At 33.0% G+C, this 27522-nt stretch overlaps 1 protein-coding gene across 4 annotated transcripts in view; it reads right to left on the bottom strand.

Moving 5' to 3' along the window:
* The window catches only part of RNF38 (ring finger protein 38), a 213994-nt gene that overhangs the window by 97267 nt on the left and 89205 nt on the right, over positions 1–27522 (bottom strand). For all 4 annotated transcript variants that reach the window (XM_051996138.1, XM_051996147.1, XM_051996157.1 and 1 more), the window contains exon 2: positions 22086–22156. In XM_051996138.1, the coding sequence (XP_051852098.1) occupies positions 22086–22156 (71 nt within the window). The remainder of the gene's footprint in view (positions 1–22085; positions 22157–27522) is intronic.

The following is a 27522-nucleotide window of genomic DNA, read 5'->3' as shown; positions in this document are numbered from 1 at the left end:
TACAATAGCTAACCAAAACAGACTAATGATGAAACCTGTTTTTCCCCTTATTGAACTTCTATATCCTCAGTGTTTAATGTAGAACTTAGCATACAGCAGATACTTAAACAAACATTTGATTGAATGGAGAGAGAGAATAGACTAGAGCCACAGAATGAACCATATATTTTTGCACATGAGCAAAATATGCACTTGTTATGCTTATTTATTACAAGGAAAGGTTTGGGAGCTGGAAGGGAGAAAAGGAACAAGAGTAATGCTAGAATGGTTGCAATGCCAAAAAAGAAATAAAGAACAATTTTAAAAGTCAAAAAACACTTAAAAATTGCATAGAAGAGAGTAAGAGGAAATTGAAAGCCACAGACAAGCAGGACAGTTTTGGAAATGCTTGCTATAATTTTTTTTAATAATAGCTTTTTATTTTTCAAAATACATGCAAAAATAGTTTTCAACGTTTATCCTTGCAAAAACTTGTGTTCCAAATTTTTCTCCCTCCCTGACCACCTTTCCTCTCCCCTAGACAACAAATAATGCAATACAGATTAAACATGTACAATTCTTCTAAAAATTTATGCTGCACAAGAAAAATCAGATCAAAAAGAAAAAAAATGAGAAAAATAAATAAGCAAGCAAATAGGAAAAAAAGGTGAAAATACTGTGTTGTGATCCATATTCAGTCCCCATATTTCTCTCTCTAGCTACAGATGGCTCTCTCCGTCCCAAGTCTATTGGAATTGGCCTGAATCACCTCATGGTTGAAAAGGGCTAAATTCATTACAGATGATCATCACATAATCTCCATGTTGTATTGTTTTAATTTTACTCACTCCACTAAGCATTAGTTCATATCTTTCCAGGCCTTTTTGAAATCAGCCTACTGATCATTTCTTAGAATACAATAATATTCTATAATTTATTCAGCCATTCTCCAACTGATGGGCATCCCCTTCAATTTCCAATTCCTTGCCACTACAAAAAGAACTTTTACAAACATTTTTGCACATGTGGATCCTATTATCTTTCTGTAATTTTTTAAAAAAAGAAAACAAGCAATAAGTAATAGAGTCATAATTTTATATATAATTCTATTTGCATATGTAAATAATTATGCTTGCCATTTTTAAAAGTTCCAATAATAAACAAATTTTAATGGAATACCAGGATATGAAAAATTAGCTTAGGGAGTTTAATAAAATAGATATACTGGCTTATCATAAGCTAATACAACTATTCTTAGAGTAAATATGTCACTGCTCATGATTGAATTTCAATTTATGTTGACATTAACCACAATTTCTGACTAATTTCAACATCTAGGTGAAAACTACCACTCTCTTATTTTGTAAGTACTTTGTTTTTCAGAGTGCTCTTGAGTATGTTATCTTATTTGATCAATAGGATGAATATAAGATAGTGATTATGATTTATATTTCCAGTAAAAACTTGTTAATTTTTTTTGCAAGAAAACTGGAAACTGAGTGCATGCCCATCAGTTAGAGAATGGCTGCATAAATTATGGTATATGAATGTTATGGAATATTATTGTTCTATAAGAAATGATTAGGAGGATGATTTTAGAGAGTCAGGAAAGACTTACATGAATTGATTCTAAGTAAAGTGAAGAGAACCAGGAGATCATTGTACACAACAACAGCAAGATTATACAAGGATTAATTCTGATTGACATGGCTCTTTTCAACAACGAGATGATTCAGGCCAGTTCCAATAGTCTTGTGACAAAGAGAACCAGAAAAAGGACTATGGGAACTGAATGTGAATCACAACACAGTATTTTCATCTTTTTTTTCCTCTTTTTTTTCTTTTTGATCTGATTTTTCTTGTGTAGCATAAGTGTGGAAATATTTTTAGAAGAATTGCATAACATTCTCACTCTGTTGTTGTTCGCTTGCATTTTGTTTTCTTACTCACTTACTTGCCTTTTTGATCTGATTTTTCTTGTGCAGCAAGAGAATATATTTACACATGGATTTAACATCTATTTTAACATGTATAACATATACCAGATTGCTTGCCATCAAGGGGAGGGGATGGGGGGAAAGGGGAAAATCTGAAACACAAAGCTATACAAGGGTCAGTGTTGAAAAATTATCCGTGCATATGTTTTGAAAATAAAAAGCTTATTTTTTTTGCAAGAAGAAAGAAGTAGGACAAAAGAGGAAAATGGGGAAAAAACGATCTAGAATGAAAGCATAAATTAAAGAATGAGGCTCAGGAGAGTCCAGGAAATAATTCATTAACTGAAAACTAGGAGTTGAGTAAGACGCAGCTGCTGCTAAGCTTTCCAACTCTCTGGGCATCAGTGTGATTTTCTCAGAAGCTGCCAAACTGAGAAAGTTTTCCCCCTGAAATGCCAGGAGCTGACTGGGTAAGATTAGGCTTTACTAAAGATTCTCCCTCATAGCCCAGTTAAAAAGTATTATGGGCTTTTTATGAACTATTGAAATCAAGATAAACCAATGATACTATGGTACACAAAATAATTTACAAGGTTTAGTCATCTACTTAGCCATACTGTTGAATTCTAAATTACAGAACTGGTTTGGGGAGAGGGGAAGCTCCATGGGCCATAAGCTATTTTCTATCAAAAGAAATGCAGATTTAATGTGAGAAACACAGATACAGGACCAAAACTTTCCTAGTGCTCTCCATCATCATCTTAAGATCTTAGCTGTAGGATTAAACATATGTGCTTCAGGAAAAGAAGAAATATCTTCTTCTATCTGAATTGCTGCTAATCCCTTTGAAATGTGATCCTTTTAAGAGAAAATGTTTGAATTGTTCAAAAGATACAGTAATTCATTCTCACTTCAAATCTCATGAGTTAACAGAGATGGAAAACTTAACATTCTAGATTTTGTTCTTGTACAGAAAATATCAGTAAAAGAGAGTGACTGCTTGGACAATATAAATAATAACATACTCTCTATGGCACAAACCTAGAGTAAGGAAGACTCATCTTCTTGAGTTTAAATCTGGCCTCAGGCACTTATTAACTGTGTGACCCTGGGTAAATTATTGAAGCTTGTTTGCCTCAGTTTTCTCATGTGTAAAATGAGCTGGGGAAAAAAAAAAAAAAAACTTTTTTTAATGAACTGGAGAAAAAAATGGCAAACCATTCTAATATGTTTACAAAGAAAATTTCAAATGAGATCAAAAAGAGTCAGACATGACTAAAAATGACTGAACAATAACAAATAAGACAGGATCAAAAAAACTAGCTATGCATATCAATATACATACTCCAAAAATTATGTTATTACAAAGAAGAAAAGAGAACTTTGAAACTGTCCTAAAAAGATAATTGGTGTATTACATCACCACTAGGCCAATAACCTAAAGAAAAAGAAATTAAATGTACAAAAATATTTATAGCAACTATTTTCATAGTAGCCCCAAATTAGAAATTAAGGAAGTATCTTCCTATTAGAAATTAAAGGAGGATAATTGAAAAATTATGGTATATAAATGTGATAAAATTGTGCCATAAAGAAACGGACAGTTTTGGAAGAAACTAAAGATCTCAATGATACAGAGCTTAGTGAGAAAAACTAGAACAATTTATATAACAAAAACATTACAGAGAAAAACAATTTTGAAAGATGTTAGACCTCCATTATTTCAAATTACTTTCCTTCTCAAGGAGAAGGCAGAGGAGGAAGATGAGAGGGAAACAGGAAGAATTTGAAATGCAAAATTTCTTTAAAAAATCAAATGATAAAATTTTTTTACATGTCATCGGGAAATATTAACCAAAGTAAAAAAAAAAATTAACCACTAAAAACAAACTATGATCCATCCAAGGATAACCCATAAGAGCAAAAGAATAAAGATAAAAACTCCCATATCTCCTGATAGAAAGGGGATGTTCTTAAAATACAGAAATACATACCTTTCCATACATGCTAAATGTGGGAATTTGCTTAGACAGCAAATTTATAAGTTTTTCTATTTATAAGGCCTGGTTTTATTTTGCTTTTCAAAAATTTGTTCTAAGGAGGGATTAGATATGAGATGGACAAATTAATAAAAAAAATTTTTTTAAGTGACTGAGTTAAGGGTATGACTCTAAAGTCTATAATCTATTATCGTATTCCCCTTAAAGGAAGAGATGGTTGTTATATATGCCACGCAGGTAAGGAAAAACTAGGGGAGGAGTTATAGCTGAGTTCTTAATTTTTATCCACAATCATTCACTAAGCTATTAAGAGTCTTCTATGTAAAATGAAAGCTATGGTAGGAGATAATAAAATAAATAAATAAGGCCTAATTTCTACTCCTGAAGCATTTATAATAGAAAAGCTAAATCATGTACTTGAATTAATTATAATACAAAACTAAAAAAAAAAAGCTAAGTATGTTACAAATACAGAGTGGCATGAAAATTTCACTTAGTGAAATAAAGTCTATGATACTCAAAGTTTCTGATCAGAGCAAAAAAACCCTTACAGATTAATATTTTGGGGATGGCAAATTAGGCTGGTCTAGTCTAAATTCTTGCCTATTAGCCCTCAGTCATTGAATAGGCATTGCCTTGCACAAACCGAGGAACGAGAAAGATCTTAATTTAGAAAGGCCAAGGTAACTGACTGCATCCTGAGCTATTGCCAGTCATCTTGACTTCTGTTTTGCCACTGGATTCCAGCATTTCTGGAACAGAGCGTGAAAATGCAACTTTGCCTTTGCACAGCTAAGCCCCTTAAATCCAATTCATATGCAAATCAAGATATCTCAATGTGATATCATTGATTGTCTTTGAGAATGAAAGGGGGGACAACCACAAAGTGTGGAGGAGCTAATTTTAGCTGATATTTAAGGTTAGTTTTTTTTTTCTTAATGGAGGAAAAAAAAGGAATCTTTTTGATGTTACTTCCTGAGATAGGAAGTAAAGAATTTTCTCAGAAATCAGTCCTTTTTTTTGTTGTTCTCTCTTCAATCATTATAGTTAACTATATCTTCGGAATGAAAATGAAACTGTTTCACAGGCTCTTAAAGAATGATATTTAAACATCAACTCCAATTATTACATTCTTTAAAAGAAAAGTGTCAATATCTACAATCTCTGAGGAACATGTTATTGATTCAGGTGTAACATTTTTTTTGTCTGTGGAGAAAAAGTTTCACTCTTTGAAAATTACTTCAAGGTATATCAGGAGAGATTCCCAGTCTTGTGTGGGCAATGAGATGGAAGACTAAACCTTTTTCCTGATCCTTAGGATATCAAACTTCTCCAAAATAAAAAAATATATACATCAAAGATAAGACAACCTTTAGCTGTTTCCATGGAATAGACCAAAAGAAGAAAAAGAAAAATCCATGAAATGACACACAGGGACCCTAAGATTACTAAGTACCCTTCCCTCATCTCTCATACTATGACTGACAAGGGAGGGTACACTAGCAGACCCAAGCACTTGCCATTTCCGTAGGAGTTTGCAAAAAAAAAAATCTAACCCCAAACCCCTACTCTCTTCTCTCTTTCTGTGCAGTGGGGACCCCAGCTCCAGATTGCGGAAGTCTGCTCAGGAAATGACAAAGTCATTGTGGCAGGTGGCTGCCTCCAAGGAAACCACCAGTCAGAGTCAGAAGGTGAATCAGGGGGGAAAAAAAGTATGTGTGTATGGAGGGGGAAGGGGGAATTGGGGGGGGGGAGAATAAAGAAATTAGCAAAGATCTCAGGAAGAAGGAAACTCAGAAGATTTTGAACATAAGCTGATGAATCAGCAAGGAAAACATTAGCAATATAAGGAAATATGGCCTCCAGATCTAGTAAATGATTAGGCACCTATAAATAAATATTGCAAAATAAAATTAAAATGATCCAACATTTGAGAAGACCCTGTGAAATGTAAGGAGATAAATAGCATTACAACACTTTCTGAGGAGTTCAAAAGAGAAATTTAAATTATGAGAGCAGAATGTATGGCCTGCATAACAAAAATAACAAGCAGAATTTTTTTTAAATGGACTCTGTGATGGCAAGTCTAACTAAAGAAATAAAAGAGAAAACAACATATTGGTAATGCAAATATACAGAAAGAAAGAAGAATTTAGAAGAACAGAAACAAAAAGCAATAACATTGAAAGAAAGTATGTTCATTATACAAGCAAAACAATGATCTTGAAAGGCAAAGTCTGCCAGAAGAACATGACAGGACGTAAAAACCTTAACAATATAATGAAGAGAACTTCTGAACATAGAAAATGAAATATCAAAGGAAAGAATTCACAGATTGCCTCCAGAAAAAAAAAAAAAAAAAAAAAAGCCAAACTTGCAAACTCCAAGATACAGAGTGGTTAAATTGAACAATTAAATCCAAAAACAATGTAGTTTTCATGTGATCATGAGAAAGATCTACAAGTTCAATGGAAAAGGAACTTTGAATAATTTAAGCCTATTCTGCACCCATCAGAAAGCATAGGAGGAAATGTAATAATGCATTCCAAAGAGTAATGGAATTAAGGATGTAGAACCTGGGAGACCCACCCTGCAGGTTTGAATTTAACCATAAATGAGAAAAGCTGAACATTCAAGAATAAAGAGGTCTTTCCAAAACATTTTAGAAAGAAGAAAACAAAGATAATATGTGCTTCTTGAATACCCCAAATAAAATAAATGCAGAAAGAATGAATAAATGCAGCAGTCAAGGATAGCAACTGCTGCAGAATGACAGCAAAAAGACTAACCAGTAAGAGATTTCTTTTAAAATATACAGAAGGGATGTGGCCTGGAGAACTTGGTGATTGAAAAGTCTACAGGTTTGTGTGTTTGGTGGAGAGGGAGGAGTTTGGCAAGAACTAGAACTCCCTGGGAGTAAATGGTCTCTGGGAGAGTGGGAGATTACATGAACCTAAGGGAGATTTTGAGGCAAAAGGGAAGAAAACAGGTAACCAGGGGAAAGTGATGGGCTGCATAATCAGGAAAGTGGTGGGGTCCTACAATGGGGCAGTGACCTCTCTAACATTTGTGATAACTGACATAGTGCTAGAAGTAAGGCAGATGGAAAAGAGACAAGCTCCTCAAGGCAGCGACAGAATCTGTTTGTAAGGGGATATAGAAGAAGAAGAAAAGAATTATTACATAATAAGATCAAAGCAGAAAAGAAAAAGAAACAAAAGCAAAACCTCAGGGAAAGGAGTGAAAAAAAGAGAAGAGGAGATCTGGAATGAGGAAAAAAGGTAGTGGGGACAAGGCCATGTAAAATAAAAATAAGCTAAGATAACTAAAGATATTGTGTTTATAGCAGAAGGAGGCAAATCAGAATTAAAAAAAACCTTCAATATTAGAAACAGGTGGAAGAAAATATGAATTTAACTTTCATAACTTTAAATGTGAATGGATTAAACAATTCAATAAAACGAAAAAGAGCGACAGATTGGATAAGAAAACAAAACCCTACAATCTGTTGTTTACAAGAAACATATTTAAAAAACAAAGATACACACACATACACACACACACACACACAAAAAAAAAACTGAGGAGATGGAAAAAATTTACTATGGATCAGATGAATCCAATAAAGCAAGAGTTGTAATCATGACAAAACAAAAACAATTAAAAAATAGAGAGGGATAAACAAGAAAATTATAATATGCTGAAAGGAACCATAAAACAACAAACCAGTATCAACAATAAGTTTACATACTCCAAATGACTTAGTATCCATATTTATAAAGGAAATATTATTTGAACCATAAGGAGACATTGACAGTACCACAATAGTGATAGGAGACTTTAATATCCCTCTCTGTTTTTTGATAAATCTAATAGAAAAATTAAAAAGGGAAAAGGGGGAACTGAAAGAATTCCTGGAGGAACTATAGTACATGCCTTCAAGGTACATCAAATTCATACTAATATTACATATAATATACCTATAATACAAAGCATGTTCTTTCAAAGAAAAATAAAAAGTACAAGATTAAAACAGAGATAATGAAAATCAAAGGTAATATGTGCAACACTATATATACATATATATATAGTATAAAGCAGCATTATATGTAATAATGATATCTAGTAAGCACTTCTCTTTGGAATATCATAATTTAGCCTATTAAAAGTCTGGAGGATTCTAATTCAGATGCGTTCTGCCACTGTTTCCTTCTTTATCCCTATCTTCTATGAAGGGATGGACTTTTTCCCAGCCAAAACAAATCCAGATTGAGAACAAATATTCCCTTTCAATTCTGTCTTCTCTACCAAATGATCCCTTTAATCATTTCTACTCTCTCCCGGTCTACTCGCTGCTTTTCCTACAATTTACAAACATGTTCACATTGCCTCCATCCTCAAAAAATGCTCATTTGATCTGTCTACTGTTCTGCTAACTATTGTTCTGTATCTCTCTTTGTGACTAAAATCCTTGAAAGAGTTTTCTATAATTGGTGTCTCCACTTCCATTCTTTTCAGTCTCTTGGTACCTCTAAAGCTGGTCTTCAACCTCATTACCCAATTGAAACTGTTCTCCCCTAATCAACAAATCAAATACCTCTTTCTAATTCTCGTCCTTCTTAGCTTTTAGGCAGCCTTTGACACTGCTGAATTCCTCTCTCTAGAAACTCTTTTCTCTAGGTTTTGGTGTTTGTTTTTTAAAATCACATTGCTCTGCCTCTTTCTCTGCTCTGACCACTCCACATTTTCCTTGGATGAATCTTCATCAAAGTTATGCCTTCTAACTATGGATAGCCACCAAGGTCCTGCCCTAGCCCATTTCCTCCCCCTTCCTCTACACCATTTCATTTAATGATCAATTGGCTTGGATGAAATTATCTATGCAACATATTTAACCTATATAGGATTGCTTGTTGTCTTGGGAAGAGGAAAATAAAATTTGGAACACAAGGTTTTGCAAAAGTGAATGTTGAAACCTATCTTTGCATATATTTGGAAAGATAAAATAATATTAAAAAATTATCTATGCAAATTCCCAAATCTATTTCTCTAGAGATAACATCTCTTTTAACCTCTAGGCTCAAATCTTCAATTGCTAATTAGACATTTCAAAATGCATGACAAATAGACATTTTAAACTCAACATGTCCAAAACCAAATTCATTATCTTACCTGTTCCAAACTGCCCCCTCCCAATCTTCCCATTATTGTCAAGAACACAACTATCGGGCATGGCTCTTTTCAACAAGGAGATGATTCAGGCCAATTCCAATAGACTTGTGATGAACAGAGCCATCTATTTCCAGAGAGAGGACTAAGGGGACTGAATGTGAATCACAACAGAGTATTTTCACCTTTTTAGTTGCTTTTTACTTGTTTTTTTCCTCTCATTTCTTTTCCCTTTTTGATCTGATTTTTCTTGTGCAGCATGATAAATGTGGGAATATGTATAGAAGAATTGCATGTTTAATATATATTGGATTACTTGCCATTCAGGGAGGGGGTGGGGAGAAGGGAAGGAAATATTTGGAAGTTTTTGCAAGGGTGAATGTTGAAAACTATCTTTGAATATATTTTGAAAATAAAAAGCTGTTATTAAAAAAAAAAGACCATCACCATCTTCCCAGAGAGTGTATAATTCTTCATTCCTCTCTTTCCCCCTTCCCTAATCTGTTGCCTTCTTTTACCTTTGTAACATCTCTTATGCACTCCTTTTCTCCAACATCAACACCACCTCAGGTCCTTATTGCTACAAACCTGGTCTATGAAATGGTCTGCAGATTATTCTCCTTGCTTCAAATCTCTTCCCACTCCGTTCTAGACTCCATTCATCTGTCAAAGTAATCTTTCTAAGTACAAGTCTGACCATGTCACCCCTCCTCTACCTTACTGAATAAATTCTAGTTACTTCCTGTCACCTCTACAACTAAATATAAAATACACTAGTGGCATTCAAAGCCTTTCTTACCCTGGTACCTTACTGTACTTCCAGACTTGTTTTTGCTTTCTCCTGTTTTCTCCCCCCCCCCCCCAATGTTCTATAATCCAGTGACATTGTTTGTTATTCGTCAAATAAATTCAATCTCTTCACTGGCTATTCCCCATTCCTTTGGTTTTCTTTTCTGATCTCCATTTCCTAGTTTTGTCCCAGTTAAAATTCTATCACCTACAAGAAAGTGTCTTTCAACTAGCTGGGTGTGGTTGGAGCCTCAGCTGGAACCATAGAGACTTTGACTGCTCAGACTATTTTGAGTCTGGGAAGACAGAGAGAACCTCGGCAGACTGGGAACGCCAGGCTCCGCTGTGCTGCTGAGACACGGTCCTGGGCCAGAAGGAACCAGCACCTGGTGAGTGCACAAGCAGCAAGATAGGGAGGCTGCCAGCTGTGGGCACCTGCAGGAATTAGGGAGCTCTTGGTTTGGGGTTACTGGTCAGAGTGGGGAACTTGAGACATCATCTCCCCCCATACCCCACAATTATAAGTGCTTACACAAATACCTCTTATTAAAAACAATGAACCAGCAAAAAAGAAAGAGCCCCACCACTGAAACATATTATGGGAATGTTTCATTATAATAATGAAATAATAATATAAACCCCAAGAAAGACTGGAGTTCATCTTCAGGAGGACACTTTAGTAAAAGGGAAAAAAAAGCTTCTATCTCAAAAAGCAACAGGAAATGGGTCCTTGGCCAGAGAGAATTTATAAAATTTAAAATCATATGAGAGATACTGAGGAAAAAACTAAAAAGAGAAAGAAAAATCATTCAAGGAAAACAAGAAACTTATGAAAAAAAAAGTTAACCAACTAGAAAAGGCGGTACAGAGTCTGAAAGATGAAAATAATGCTTTAAAAATAAGAATTGGGCAAGGGGAAGCCAGTGAAGCTATGAGAAACCAAGAAATAACAAAACAGATGATAAAGAATGAGAGAATAGAACAGAATGTGAAACATCTTATAAGAAAAACTTCTATGAGAAAAAATCTGGAGAACAGAACGAGAAGAGACAATATAAGAATAATTGGACTGCCAGAAAGTTCTGACTAAAAAGAGAACCTTCACACAATAATGCAGGAAATAATCCAAGAAAATTAATAGAACATGAGGAGAAAACAGAAATAGAAAAAAATACACTGATCACCACCTCGGAGATCTTTTGTGGAAAACATACAGGAATATTATTGTCAAACTTGAAAATCCCCAGATCAAAGAGAAAATTTTGCAAGAAACAAGAAAAAATAATAATTCAAATATGCTGGAGCTACAATTAGAATTGTACAGGACGTATCTACCAACAAGCAAAAGAGCTAGGCCTGTGGCCAAAAATATCATATCCAGCAAAATTATTTATAATTTTGAATGAAAAAAAAATAGACATTCAATGAACTTGCAGATTTTCAGTACTTTGTATCAATGAAACCCAAACTTAACAGAAAATTTAACATATAAGATCAATTTTAAGGATTTCAACATGGACAACCTGTTTAAACATGGACAAATTATTTTTATATATGTATATTTTTAAGATCAACAACCACAAAAACAAAAGATTTACATCAACAGTAGAATAACTCAAAAGGAAGATTGGCAGAAATAAAGTAAAAATAATCATGAATAAATGAGGTGAAGAAGAAGAATAGACACAGAGACAGAGTGGGGAAGAAGGCTCATAGTTCTGAAAACTTACATTGGGAATGGTTTCAGTAGACAATACCATGAAGGATATCTTCCAAAATCTATAAAGAAATTAGGGGAGGAAGTAGGAGGATGAGGAAGCAGAAAGTGAGGGAAGAGGTTCAGGGAGGGATCCCTGAGTGGCAGTAAGTTTAATAATAAAATGCCAAGTAATGGAGCAGAATTTTAAAAGGCAGCAGGGAATGGAAAGACATGTGTTTGTATGTGGGGTATGTGTGGGTGTGAGTGTGTGTATATATGTATATATCTACATATGTATACATAAATATATCTTTTCTTAACTGCAGCTTGTTTGGGGGTGGAGGGATGAAGAGATGGAAAAGAATAAAGTAAATAAGGAGCACAGTGGAGAACAAAAGTACAATTTACAAGGAAGTAAATTTAAAATGGACATTCATCAATATAATTTCTTCTACTAATACACACATCCATACACAGACACACAGACACACACACATACTTTTTTATCTGGTAATTTGTTGTTACATATTTTGAATCCTCCCTGATCATCTGATGGGCACATGACAATGTTCTCTTTTGTTTTGCTTTTTTTTTTTTTTTTTTTTTGTATTTCTTTTCTTTTTTTTCTTACTGTTTTTTCAAATAAATTTTTAAAAAAGTAATAAAGCCTTCTTTTTGTTGTGTATTCCAACAGATCCTGTACATATACTGTTTGCATATATGGTTTGCATATATGTTTACTTATTGTATCCCTCCTATAAGAATAGGATTTTATATATATATATCTTTTCTTTGCATCACTTATCATAGTGCCTTGCATATACTAGCTGCTAACAAATAATGACTAATTCTTGTGACATACTGACCTTTCTCCATCTATACCTAGGGTTGATCAATGACATGAGCTCACTACAAGTATTTCTAAATTCTGAGGCTTGTCTCCTCATGCTAGGAGCTTTACAGTTAAGGTGCTAGGGGAAAAAAGTTCTGCTTCTGGATTCATCCCTTTCCCTTTGATTAAACTGGGAACCTACTCAGCACTAATTAATGGGTATCTATATGCATCATCTACTTTATTTGAAGTAATAACTTTCTTAGAAGCTCTCTAGGCTAACTAGGAAGACAGCTAGATTTCTACTTTGGTTCTCTTTTCAGAGTATAAGTTATCTTTCAAACAGTTCTTTTATAACAATCTGATAACTCTTTTTAGTATATATTTCTTTAAATCCAAAATATGAATATCTTGATTTTTTAAAACTAAATGTAGACCTTTGTTCTATCTCATTTTTCAATGTTTTCTTCAGTTGAGATCTCACACTTTAGTTTTCTTATCTGGTTATCAAGTCTCTAATATTCTTTAAATACTAAAATTGCTCACTAAAGTTTTATTATATCTTTTCAATCTTTGATTAAAAAAAAAGCTTGGGGTTTCTCAACAGTGGATATCTGCTTGCTCTGAACGAAGTGATAATTTTTCTCTCAAGGGCATTTGTCCTATTTATGGCATCTAGTTCACATTTTTAAACAAAAAATAACTAATTCTTCTCTGGTTGTATCATGATGGTCATTTTTTTATCTAAAACTGCTGTGATCGGACTGACAAGTTTGTTCTTGCTATTTTGGGGGTCTGAGATGAACTCCCTCTTTGACCTCATCTTTATTTCCAAATAATATTAATTTTTTAGAATTAAGTTTCTTACATGCCAATTCTGCAGTCCTATTTCAGGTATATTTCTCACTCATGTGTTGCTCTAGACCAGTTGTGACACAAGATAAAATATTTTATTTTGTGGTGATTCTGCTTAGGACTGTTATGACTTCTGTCTTCTTTGTCTTTGTCAGTGATTTTTTCCCCTTCAGTGCCATCTTACAACAAATGTTTGTATTTAGAATCAACACTATCAGTGTAACTCTCTTGTTATGGGCTTGTATGTAGTCCATATACAAAAGGGTGCTAAGATGCTCTAGATCTGAGATTGATTCTTCTCAAGGTTAGTGCTCTCAAGCAGTTTTGTGCTCACACTCCATGCAGTGAACCATTGTCCATGGATTTTCTGAAACCATAGGGAGATGAATATAAATAAATGATAATAGGACATTGTTTTTTCTATCAGTTATATCTCAAGTCATTACCCACTTGTTCATCTGCTCCCTCTAGGTTTACTGCTTCATCTCTTTAGGGGTCTCCTTAATTCAGCATTCATATGCCCTACAAAATCAGTAGGCACTTTCCCTTTCTACTAAATGATAGCAATACAAAGGAATCATAAGCTTGTCTTGGCAACTCATACACACCAAAACAACTCTCTTTCTAACTTTTGCAAGCAGATTTGCCAAGTGAAATAAACTCTATTTTTCCCCTCTGTAATTCTTGTGCAAGTTCAAAAGCTGAGTTTTTAAGAAGGTCAATAAAGCTATTAATCTTTTCTAACTGATATGCCAGTCAAGTTCAAAGTAACTTATATTGTTTACCTAAATTTCTCTTATTCCTTGGAAGGACATGGTATCTTACCAGAAAAAAAAAAAAAAAAAAAAAAAAAAAACTCCTAACTCACTTGAAATTTCTCTTTGTGACGATACACTTACTCTCGGCCTTGCCCACATGTTTTGCTTCTCTCTTCAACCCTGGGAGTAATTTCACCCACAGGGGAGTTTATCTCATTCTGTTGAAGGAGATCTAACTTCAGCCTTTTTTACAGTACAGATGAATTGTTAAGAACCCTTTTTTAACTAACTTGCTATCAGGTTCCCCTTTCTAATTAAAGCCCCATCTCACCTGATCAACTCTTGAAAAGGAAATTTATAAAATGATATTTTAACAGCTATACTCCACAGTCAGTTTATATGGTTTTTTTTAACCTGATCCAACAAATCTGGTCTCCTCAGCCCTGATCTTACTACATATTAAATTTTAATACCCCAACTCTTTTTTAAATTTCAAAATGATAATTATATTCTCATTTTTATTCTGAGTCCACTTATAAAATCAAGTGACCCACATGAGTTTCCAGTTCAAAAACAATACAATACTATCTTAATAAACATGCTAACTTCCATATTTTTGCCATTATTTGGCAAACTAATGATGCTAAATATTATTAAACAAGCAGTATATGCATTAATTGAAAATTAAAGTGGTACACAATTAAATCTGTCAAAACCATAAAACAAACAAATGAACATCAAATTCAATGTCAGTCACTTTACATGTGTATTTCTATAAATTACAACAGGTAGATGAGATAAAATACTGTGATAATTAAAAAAAATCTCAAACATGGACTTGTAACAGACTTTGGGAGTAGACCATCTTTTTGTGAAGTTCAAGTGGGATGAACAGCTTTCTCTCTCCTTGGTTCTAATTCTTTTTGCTTATTTGTTCCCCTCCTAGGCTCTAAGACAATCAAGAAGTTATATTCTGAAGAGAGCTAAAAAGGAAGGAAATAAAATATAAATGTAAAAAATGAGTGATCAGGTTCTGAGCTGAATAAAGAGGACTGCCAGTGGAATGAAATCAGACCAATTCAGTAACAGATTACTACTACAGTTATCTTTTTCTTCTTTCAAAAAGGAAAAATTATAATAAGAGAGATATGATGGATAGAAAAACACAGTATCTTAAATTCATTATGCCCAAAATAGAACTCATTCTCTTCCCCCCAAATCCTCCCCATTTCCTACCTTTTCTGCTACTGTAGAGATCAATACAATTCTCCAGTTCCTTAGGCTCACAACCTAGAAATCATCCTGGATTCCTTACTCTCCTTCACCATGTCGATTTCACCCTTGCAACATGTTTCTTATATGCACCCTTCTGCCCTCTGACCCTCCTACCCCTTTGGAGCAAGCTTTATTTCATTATCTCATCCTGGACTTTTGCAACAGCCTACTAGTGGATCAGCCTGCTTCAAGTCTCTCCCCATTCCATTCTATCCTCTTTTTAGTCACTAAAGTAGGTCAACCCTCTATTCAATACTCCAGTGGCTTCCCATTGCTTCTAGCTAAGACACAACATGCCCCATTTGGCATTCAAAGCCCTTCCTAACCTAATCCCCTCCCACCTTTCTAGTCTTACTTCCTAACACATACCCTTCGAATCTGGATGTTCCACCAACAAGACATTACATTTCACAGCTCTGTTCTTCTTACTGACCTCCTTGGCTTCCTCTAAGTCACAATTAATATCCCATCTTCTAATGGGTTCATGATCTCTAGATCATGATATTATAAACAAATTAGAAGAACATAGGATAGTTTACCTCTCAGACCTGTGGAGGAGGAAGGAATTTGTGACCAAAGAAGAACTAGAGATCACTATTGACCACAAAATAGATAATTTTGATTATATTAAATTGAAAAGTTTTTATACAAAACAAGACTAATGCAGACAAGATTAGAAGAGAAGCAATAAACTGGGAAAACATTTTTACATTCTAACGTTCTAATAAAGCCCTCATTTCTAAAATATATAGAGAATTACTTAAATTGATAAGAGTTCAAGCCATTCTCCAGTTGATAGATGGTCAAAGGAAAGGAACAAACAATTTTCAGATGAAGAAATTGAAACTATTTGTAGTCATATGAAAAGATGTTCCAAATCACTATTGATCAGAGAAATGCAAATTAAGACAACTCTGAGATACTACTACACCCTGTCAGATTGGCTAAAATGACAGGAAAAGATAATGATAAATGTTGAGGGGATGTGGGAAAACTGGCACACTAATACATTGTTGGTGGAACTATGAATGGATCCAACCATTCTGGAGAGCAATTTAGAATTATGCCCAGAAAGTTATCAAACTGTGTGTACTCTTTGACCCAGCGATGTTATTGCTGGGCTTCTATTCCAAAGAGATCTTAAAGAAGGGAAAGGGACCTGTATATGCAAAAGTGTCTGTGGTAGCCCTCTTTTGTAGTGGCCAGAAACTGGAAAGTAAATGGATGCCCATTAGTTGGAGAATGACTGAATAAATTGTGGTATATGAATGTTATGGAATATTATTGTTCAGTAAGAAAGGACCAGCAGGATGATTTCAGAAAGGCCTTGAGAGACTTATATGAACTGATGCTCAGTGAAAAGAGTAGAACCAGCAGATCATTATATACTTCAACAACGATACTATAAGGATGTGGCTCTCTTCAACAATGAGATGATTCAAACCAGTTCCATTTGTTCAGTGAAGAAGAGAGCCATCTATACCCAGAGACAGAACCATGAGAACAGTGTGTAATACAATATAGCATTCTTGCACTCTCTCTCTCTCTCTTGTTATTTGCTTGCATTTTGTTTTCTCTCTTTTTTTCTTCTTTCTTTGATCTGATTTTTCTTGTGCAGCAAGATAACTGTATAAATATGTATACATATATTGGACTTAACATATTTAACATGTATTGGCCTACCTGCCATCTGGGGGAGGGGGTGGGGGAAAGGAGGGAAAATTTTGAAATAAAAGGTTTTGCAATTGTCCATGATGAAAAGTTACCCATGCATGTTTTGTAAATAAAAAGCTCTAAAAAAAAAGAAAAATCCCATCTTCTACAGCCTTTCTCAATCCTTTTAAATTCTAGTGCCTTTTCTCAATTGTTTACCTCCTATTTATCCTATACAGCATTTGTTGCTATGTATTTGTTGGCTCATCAAATTGTGAGCTCCTTGAGGTCAGGAACAGTTTTCTGCCTCTTTGTATCCCCAGCACTTAACATATACTGCCTAGCACATAGTAGTAGATGTTTAATAAATGTTTACTAACTGATTGAAAACCAACATCATAACAGTGAATATAAATTAGATGAAATAACTTATTTAAAAAAGAATGGTAGAACAGAGTAGAAAACAGAAAAAAAAATCATTTACAAAAAAAATTCACTTGAAACAACGATTCATAAAGAGCAAAGATGAGATGAAGAAATTATTATGCCTCAAGAAAAAAAAGGCAGGAATAATCATAATGATTTCAGAGAAAGTAAATTTTTAAAATGATGAAGAGAAAAGCAGGGAAATGCATTATGCTTAATGTACTGATAATGAAATAATTGATAAAATTATAATATCAATACTTAATATAGATGTATCAAATGATACCTAACATCTCACTTCCTAAAATGAAAGATAATCAAACTTCTAAGAGAAATAAATTGCAAAGCTATGTCTCATTAAGACCTAGAAAATTTAAAGAGAAAGATTAAAAAAAAGAAATTTAGAATTTATATAACATTTCTGAAAGTTAATTATATTAACACAGGCATTACTAAATGAGAATTTTAAAGTGTGCATGTGGGGCAGCTAGGTGATAGTCTCTAGTGAATAGAGCATCAGCTCTGAACTCCCGAGGACCAGAGTTCAAATTTGATCTCAGACACTTAACACTTCCTAGCTGTGTGACCTTGTGGGCAAGTCACTTAACCCCATTTGCCTTGCCAAAAAAAAAAAAAAAACCTTTCAAAGAAAATATCATCAATGAAACAATATAGCCAAAACTTCTAAGATGCAATGAGAGCAAACATCTTCATCAACATAAAATAGGGGAAAAAAGCAATAAAGTGATCATACAACTTGAAAAAAAATATAAAAGCAAAAATTGAAAAGCCCTAACTCAACACACAAATGGAAATTCTGAAATTAAATAAACAAAACTGAAAGAAAAAAAATCAACAAATTATAGAATAAAACTGAGCTACTTTTTTAAAATTAAGAAAATAAACAAACTTTTAGATAATTTAAAATTTTTTTGTTTGGTGAGGTAGTGCCCTTAGGGTCACACAACTAGTAAGTGTTAAGTGTCTGAAGTCACATTAGAACTCAGGTCCTTCCTGACTTCACCGGTGGTGCTCTATCCATTGCACCATCTAGCTGCCCCAACTAATTTGACTTTTAAAAGAAGAAACCAAATCATCACATTCCCTGATTAAAAAGGAAATTTAAAAAATTATTTGAATCTATTTTACCCAAGAAAACGGCTAACAATAAAATGGATTAATAATTTCAAAAATATAAAATAACCCAGATGAATACAAGAAACAGAGAATTAAAACAACCCAATCTCAGAAAAAAGAAATCAAATAATGTACCCAAAGAAACTCCCTCTTCTCCAAGATCAAATGGATAATTCAATAAAATGTTCAAAGGAAAAGGAACTAAAGACAGAGAAGTAAGGAATCCTACCAAATTCTGATATAATCCCAAAATCTAAACCAGAGTGAGAGAAAGCAAAGAGAGAAAACAATAGATCAATATTTCCTAATTAAAACTGATTAAATTTAATTGATTAAATAAAATTGAAACATATGAAACATGAAAATTTGAGCAAAGAGACTTTGGAAATATATTTAAAAGATTATATATTATGACCATTTAAGATTATGTTCAGAATAAAGAGTTGATTCAACATTAGGAAACTTTTAGGGACCATAATAGCAAAAAAAAAAAAAAAAAAATCAGAATATCATTTCCAACAGATTCAGAAAAAAACTTTTGACAAAATATAACATCCTTTATGTTAAAAACATATAAATAAATGGACTTTTCATTAATATGGAAAACAGTATCTATTTAAAACAAAGAATATCTAAAATAATTTTTTATATGCCAAAAATTGAAAAACAAGATCGAGGGGTAAAGCAAGGATGTCCACTGTCACCAATGTTATTTGATATTGTTCTTGGAATATTAGTTATAGCAATAATGCCAGCAAAGAAATGAAGGTTAAAAAAAATTAACCAAAAACTTCAGCAAAGCAGCAGGATTTAAAATAAACTCACAAAAATCATCTAACTTTCTGTATATTACAAAACAAATATAAAAGGAAGAGAAAGAAAAATAAATTGCATTCAAAATAACTATATTATATTTATAATACACAAGGAAATGAATAAAAAATACACAAGGAAACCAATTTAAAAACAGGCTGAGATAGATTAACATAATAAAAATGATAATACTTCCTAAATTAATATATAGATTTAATACTATACCAATCCAATTTCCAGTGTGTTATTTTATGTAACTAGGCAAAATAATAACAAAAGTCATCTAGAAGAGCAAAAAAACCTCAAGAATATCAAAGGAAATGAAGGGGAAAAAAGAGGATCAAATGAGGTCCTGCAGTACCTACCAAATGCCTAATTATACTACAAAGCAGTAATTACCAAAACTATTTCATATCAATTTTAAAAAATAGAAAAGTTAACTAATATATTAGGTAAATAAGATCCAAAAGCAATCAGTCATAATAATATAATGTTCAATAAACACTAACAACTAAACTATCAGCATTGGAAACAATAGTTGATTTAAAACTGCTAGAAAATCTGGAAAACAGTATGGCAGAAATTAGGTTTAAACTAATAGCTCATACTATATATCACGTTAAATACTGGATGAACACATGATCTAAATATAAAAGATACTTTCTCCTCATAAACAAATGAGACGATAAAAGAAAGACATATCTTTCAACAACTATTTTTGTTCAGATTTTTTTCACTTGTGTCTGACTTTTTGCAACCCCATTTGGGTTTGTTTGGTTTTGTTTTAGCAAAGATACTGAAGCAGTTTGCCTTTTCCTTCTTGAGTTCATTTTCCAGTTAAGAAAACTGAAGCAAACAAGGTTAAGGGACTTGCTCAGGGTCACACAGCCAGAGTCACATTTTAACTCAGGAAGATAAGTCTTTCTGACTCCAGGCTTGGCACTCTTATCAACTACACCACTTAGCTGCCCTTGAATAATTATAAAGAACAATTTTTTGATTAAACAAGGGATATAGGTCACAAGAGAGAAAATAGACAATTTTGATTATATAAATTTGAAAACCGAAACAAAATCAAAACTCACATATATCAGATCAAATAAGATAATACAGACATGCAAAGCACTTTGCAACTTTTAATATACTGTGTAAATGTTAATTCTTATTACATGAAAATATGCTTTAAATCACTAGTAATAAAAAATACATATTAAATCAATTCTGAGGTTCTACATCACATCCATCAGATTAAAAAGAGAACCAAAAGAAAAGTAAATGTCAATTGCTATAGGAACTGTGGGAGAACAAGTATATCAATACACTATTGGTAGGACTGTGAATCAGTCTAACTGTTCAAGAAAATAATAATGTTTAACTATTCCACTAAAATATGTCTACTTTTTGATTCACTCACAATACTATCAGGCATATATACCTAGAAATCAAAGACAGAGGCAGTTAGATAGTACAATGAATATAGAACTGGACCTGGAATCAAGTCTTTAGTTCAAATCCTGTTCAGATACTTACTATCTGTGTAAGTATCTGGGCAAGTCAATTAACTTCTCCCTCAGATTCCTCAACTGTAAAATGGGGATAATTAATAGTACCTATCTCCCACAGTTGTTGCAAAGAACAAATGAGATAATAATTGTAAAAAGCTTTGCACATAGGATGAGCACTTAATAAATGCTTGTTTATTTCCTTCTTCCTTTTTTTCTTCTTTTCCTTTCATCCTTCCTTCCACATGTAGTAAAACATTTGTAGCAGCTCTTTTGGTAGTGGAATGATGTGGAAATAATATTTCCATTAATTTGAGGATAGCTTAACAAATTATTTAAGAAATGATAAAAGGGGGGTTTGGAAAAAGCTGGGAAGACTTATATGAACTGATTCAGAGTCATGACAACATTGTAAAAAAGAAAAGAACTTAGAATAAAGAAATCTAGTCAGTGAAATTACCAATCATGACTCCAGAGTATTGATAATGAATCTTGCTTTCTACCTATTGAGTGAGAAGAAATGGACTGGAGGTAAATTTTTGGACAAGGTCTATAAAATTATTTTGCATGACTACATATTTATTACATGTAAAGCTTTTTATCCAGTAGAAGTGCTTTGGAATGAGTAGATGGATAATGATAATGACATGAAGTTCAGAAGGGAGTATAGAGAATCAGGAAAGTTTTTTAAAGTCACACACACATACACACACACACACATACACTCTCTCTCTCTCTCTCTCCCCCCTGTACCTAATAGGTCATAGTTTGTATACTAAACTTTTTTCTGTTTTTCTTTATACATAGAAGTGTTTGTACTTGTTAATGTGTGACTTCACAATAAAGAAAATTAAATCCTGTAGAGTTCCAAAATTATGTAATAACAGATTTCATAAACAATTTTCAATACTGGGAAGGAAAGCAAATATTATTAGTATGAAAAATAATCCTAACTCAAACTAATTCTAAGGAAGTTCCCTTAGGACATTATATAACATGACACAGAGATGGAAGGCAACAATTATTAGGACACAGAAGGAACTCTATTCATACCTTAGGAATTAAAATCAGACTTTTCTGAAATAGATGACAAATAGGAAATGGGCTAAATAAGCATGCCAATAATTCCTTCCTCATCCCTTCATTTTTATCTCTTAAGTAGATGCTCATCACCTAGTTTTATATATATATATATATATATATATGAATAAAATAGAAACAAGAAAGGACATTACACATTTCATCCAAGCAGAGACCTCACCTTTTCACCGTCTTCATTACAGATGTGGTCATGGTGTATTGGCTGACACTGGAAAGAAGCACCAAAATTACCTAAAAGAAAAGAAAAAAGGCAAAAGAAGTCAACAAAATTGTAGAACCCTATCTCTAAAACATCAAAATAGCCAAGTAACTACAGGAGTCAGAATATTTTTTTTTCTCAACAAAAGAAAGGGCCATGAATAGAAACCTCAAACTTAACTCAATTAATGGACTAAACTACAAAGACTTATTAATGTACTTTATATATCTTATCTTGCCTTAAAAATCTGCAAGTAAAAAGGCATTTATGGCATTCAGATTGGCAAGAAAAAGAAAATAAAGGAAAAGGAGGAATACTGGAAAGATAGCAGGAAAATGAGACCCATTAATACACTGTTATAGGAGCTATGGATTGGTCTAGCCATTCTAGAAAACACTTGAAAGCTTTAAAACTAAACCCTTAAAATCATTAAATTATGCATCCCCTTTGATCCATCCAATTTACTAGATGTATACCCTACAAACAAAGACAGAAAAAGGAGCTATATATGCAAAAATATTAATAGCAGCTCTTTTTGTAGTGGCAAAAAAAATGACAACTAAGAGGATGCCCCACCTAGTGTGGAATAGTTAAACAGATTATGAAATATAAATGTAAAAAAAGAATATTACTGCACCATAAAAAATTATGAAAGGAAAAGTTTCAGACAAACCTAGGAGAATTTGCATTAAATGATGTAAAGCATATTAAGAGAACAATTTAATACAATAACAACAAAACTGTTATATAATCCCCATTTAGAAGAAGTTTTGGCAAGTAAGGCAAACATATGTCAAGTGGCTAGCCCAAAGTCACACAGCTATTAAGTGCTGAGAAAGATGAGTCTTCCTGACTCCAAACCCAACACTCTATCCATTGCACAACTTGTATTTTTATAAGTTGTCTATTTATCTTGGACATCAATCTTATATGAGAGCTATTTGATACATTTTTCCCCATTGATTCCTTCTTGCCCTGCATATATTAATTTTTCTGTGTAAAAAAGCCTGTCCGTTCCATGTAATTAAATGTTGCTAATTGCTTCTGTCTGATTAAGAATTCACCCCTCCTCCTAGCTACAAAACTAGCTTCCCTTCTAATCATTTCATAGTATGAACTTTAATGTATTTTGAACAATCAGTCAACTAACACTTACTGAGTGCTATGTGTGAGCCAAGATTTTTTAAAAGATGGATAGAAGAGAGAAAGCCAGGTAGTGTGATGAAGAATGAAAGTGAATGAATTCACACTGTAAAGGAAAGCTAAAAATAACAAAAAAATATGTTGTTTCGTTAAAAAAAAAAAAAAACTGAGATGAGAGGGAGAGAATTTAGCATTGAAAAAATAAAATCATTTTTTAAAAATAAAGTTAAAAAACTATTGGGGGAAAAAAGTAAAATAAAAGATGGGATAGGATTACTACTTGGAGGAAGAGGATAGAATAAACAGAGAAAGGTAGAATTGCCCAACTCTAAATTTGCTTCCTATCCATCCCCTCCCTGCCCCTCCTCCAGCATCAAGAGGAAAGGTCTCTGCACTATAAATGATGGAACAAAAATGGCTAATGCGGAGTTGAAACCTCTCAGCTAAGTAGGCAGGTAATAAGTAAGACATATGGTCCTGCCTTCATTCTTCTCCCTTCCTGATTTTGACTGTCCTCTATCTCAAATACTTTGCCCCCTTTGTGTTCCCTCTCAACTCTTGCCTTATCAAGTCCTAACCTGAATTATTTCCATCACCTGTCTTTTCCTACTCATCTATTGCCAAATGTCACTGAACAAAGTCACTACCGATTTACATGATCTCAACAGCTCTCACTGTAGCAAGGTAATCCTTTTGCTCCCTCATTAATTTTTTTTTTTCTCTTACCACAGTGGCTGTTCCAAGCCTTTCCTTCCCTCTTTAATCCCTCATTCCTTAGCCCAGCCTTAGTACAGCCCCTTGTCTCGCGACTTACTGAGAAAATTGAAGCTATTTTCCCCGAACTTCTTTTCTCCTATTTCCCTAACTTGAAATAACTATTTCATCAGCATATTGTACATATGTGCTAATTAATGAGCACCTTTGCGATTACCTCTACCACTTCATGCACTTACAATGCAAAATAAATCATATTATCAGCAAATGGAACCATTTAAAGCAATTGTTTTAGATGAAACTAGCATTTTTAAAATAGCATTTTATTTTTCCAATGACATGTAGGGATAGTTTTCAACATTCATTTTTATAAGACTTTGTATTCCTAATTTTCTTCCCTCTTTCCTTTATCTCACCCAAGACAGCAAGTAATCTGATATAGGTTAAATATGTACAATTCTCTTAAATATATTTCCATATTTGTCATGTTGTGCAAAAAAAAAAAAAAAAAATCAGACCAAAAAAAAAAAAATGAGAAACAAGCAAAAAGTGAAAATGCTATGCTTTAATCCGTACTCAAGCTCCATAATCCTCTCACTAGATGAAGATGGCATTTTCTATCCCAACTCTATTGGAACTGAAGCCTATTTATTTTACTATTTTTATTTCTTTCTTTCTGAGACAATTAAGGTTAAATGACTTGCCCAGGGTCACACAGCTAGAAAGTGTTAATTTCTGTTATTATAATTATATTATATATTATTATAATTATTGTTAAGAGCTGCCCCAGGGATTAATTTTAAAAACAAAGAGCTTAATATCCTCAGACAATACTAACCTCATAAAGTTCTCTCCATAAGTTGTAAGGCTAACAGTTGAGAAATATGGCATCCCTGAAGATAATTTCATCTTAATGAGATGCCACAGTATAAAGCCAGCCCAACACTCTCCATAAGATGTGATAGTACAGTATGAAGCTCAAGCAGGAGATAAGTGAGATCAGTTCCACCATCTTGAACTTTTTCCATCTCTAGGTTGCTAAAAAGTTTCTAATTCTAACTGATCTTCATTATTTTAAGAGGATTAAATGATACCATGACATTTTCTCCTACCTACCCCAGAAGAGTCAAATTCCCACACAGTAGGAATTTAAATACATAGAGAAAATTTTCCAGATGAACAAACACTGCAAAGAGATTTTTTTTTACATATAGTAGTTCTATAAGCAACATTACATAACTGAAAGCCACTCTTGTTGTCCCTGATATGGGATGCTTTTTGGCTTTTTTTTTTTTAATGTCTGTTTTCACTTACTAAGCACATCTTAATTTTTTCTGGAAAAATTCTAGTCTTGCCAATGGATTCTGCAACTACATTTTCATGATATTTCAGTTTGCTGAGTTTCATACTACATGAAGTGGTTAACCCATTCACTGAAAGCAAATAATAATCTTTCTGCTGAATCAATAACAAATACTCATAAATGCCATTGATAAATAAAACAAATCATATTTTCTGGCTTTAGGAGGGTTTTTTTCTTAGATGTTTCTATATTTCTGCTACTTAAAAGTCTCTCTATCTTTGCTTATATTAGTTTTACCTGTTCTCCCAAGTTCTCTTTTCAAAATAATTATTTACTAATTACAATGGTATGTTATTTCACTTAGATGAGAGACTATAGTACACTTTGTGAGATGGCAAGTAAATCATGCATTAATTTTTTAAAATAGAAAAAACAGAAAAAAAACACAAAAGGAAAGATGTGTATAGGTCATTGATAAAGTAAGTAGTCTTGAAAGAACAATAAGAAATATGCACTGGAGAAATTTGGTCCTTAAACCTGGAAATGGAGGGGTAGAGATATTATAGTTATTGTGAAATATCTGAAGAGTTTGGGCCCCAGAATACAAAACTAGGAGCAATGATTACAAACTGCAAACTTGACTTATAATTAAAACTTTGAAAAGAAGGAATGGTCCATCTTGGGATATATGAGGAAGGTTTAAGGAGGGCTTTAAGCAAAAACTGAAATACCACTATACTGGACATCTTGTAGAAGAAAATTCTATTTAGGTTTTGCTGTTCCTTCCAAATATGAAATTGTATGGTTTTTAGTATTTCAATTCAAATTAATTCAATTAATTTGATTTCATCAAATCACAGGATCTCATAGAAAAGAACTTGTACTACAAACCCCTGTCATGTATGAGAATACCTTTTGAAACTATTTCAAATATTACATTCTTTTATAAATTAGGTTTTTTTTTTGTATGTCCTCTGTGAGAGGACTAAAATTACTCTGTGCTAGAAATACTGGTTCTTTGCAGTACGTGGTATAATTTTAAAATTCAATTTGTTAGTTCTATGAGAAAGACAAAGATATACCCATACTGTATAATACTTAAATTCAGATTTAAATGTAGAGTTTTTCTATAACACAAGCTGCTCAAGTGCAAAAATTAGAATAAAAGAGGTCTGTCTGGAACCCTGACAAGATGAATTTCTTTTCCAGAAGTACAAGAATAATTGACTATTTAAGAACACAGTTACCCCTCTCCCCCCAAAAAATTAATCTATGAAGCATTCAGTATTAAAGGCAGCATAAGACAAAGTTGACTCTCTTGTATAATAAGTAAATTGATCTTTTTGGAAAAAACCTAAAATGTTAAATAATTCACCTGAAGCCAGCATAAAAAGTACTCTTCTCCCCCACACCAGCAACCCAAATAAAGAGAATATATAAACAATGACCGTAATAATATAAAGCAAAACAACACTAAAAAGAACTCAGATCAATACAACAATTTTTTTGACTCTAGAGGACTAAGAACAAATGAATCTCTCTCCTCTTAGCAGAGAAAGTAGAAAACTAGAGATAAGGAATGAGGCATGTACTCAAATATGGTTCACATATTAATAATCTGGTTTTTAAACTGTACTTTATTATAAAGGGAAAGGAATCCTACTGCAGAGAGCAGTCATAGGAAAAGACAGTTATAGAAAAGTATTAATGGAATCTTAAAAAAAAAAGAATACGTCTCATTAAAGAGTCTCATATAAAAAAAATTCATCATAGCATTTTTGTGATAGCAAAATGGGAATGCTTATTATATAAGAATGGTGCTAAGTGAAAGAAACAGAACCAAGATAACATACATAATGGCGATAATGTATATGAAAACAACACTGAAAGACAAACTCGGATTAATTACAGTGACAGTATTGGTCCCAGGGATGATAATATGCTTCCTTATTCTTGGGAAAGAAGTGAGTAAACTAAAGGAATAGAATATTGAATATGTTGGCTCGTTTTTAAAATGGTTTTGCTTAACTCTGTTTTGTTTTGTTTTGAACTCTCTTTAAAAAGAGAATTTAAAATGGCAAACCTATTTCAAGAAATAACTGCATATAAAAACAGCACACTAATCAACATATAAGCAAAAAAAAAAAGTCACTCCAGATTAATCTTATTTGTTAGTGCGTTTTTTTAAAATATTGACTAGCTAAATTAAAATATCCTAGAAATACTATAGATATAACT

Source organism: Antechinus flavipes, chromosome 1 (genome assembly GCF_016432865.1).
Source record: "Antechinus flavipes isolate AdamAnt ecotype Samford, QLD, Australia chromosome 1, AdamAnt_v2, whole genome shotgun sequence".
NCBI classification, from domain to species: domain Eukaryota; kingdom Metazoa; phylum Chordata; class Mammalia; order Dasyuromorphia; family Dasyuridae; genus Antechinus; species Antechinus flavipes.
The sequence above is the reverse complement of the archived record's forward strand: the minus strand, read 5'-3'. Positions and strand labels throughout refer to the sequence as shown.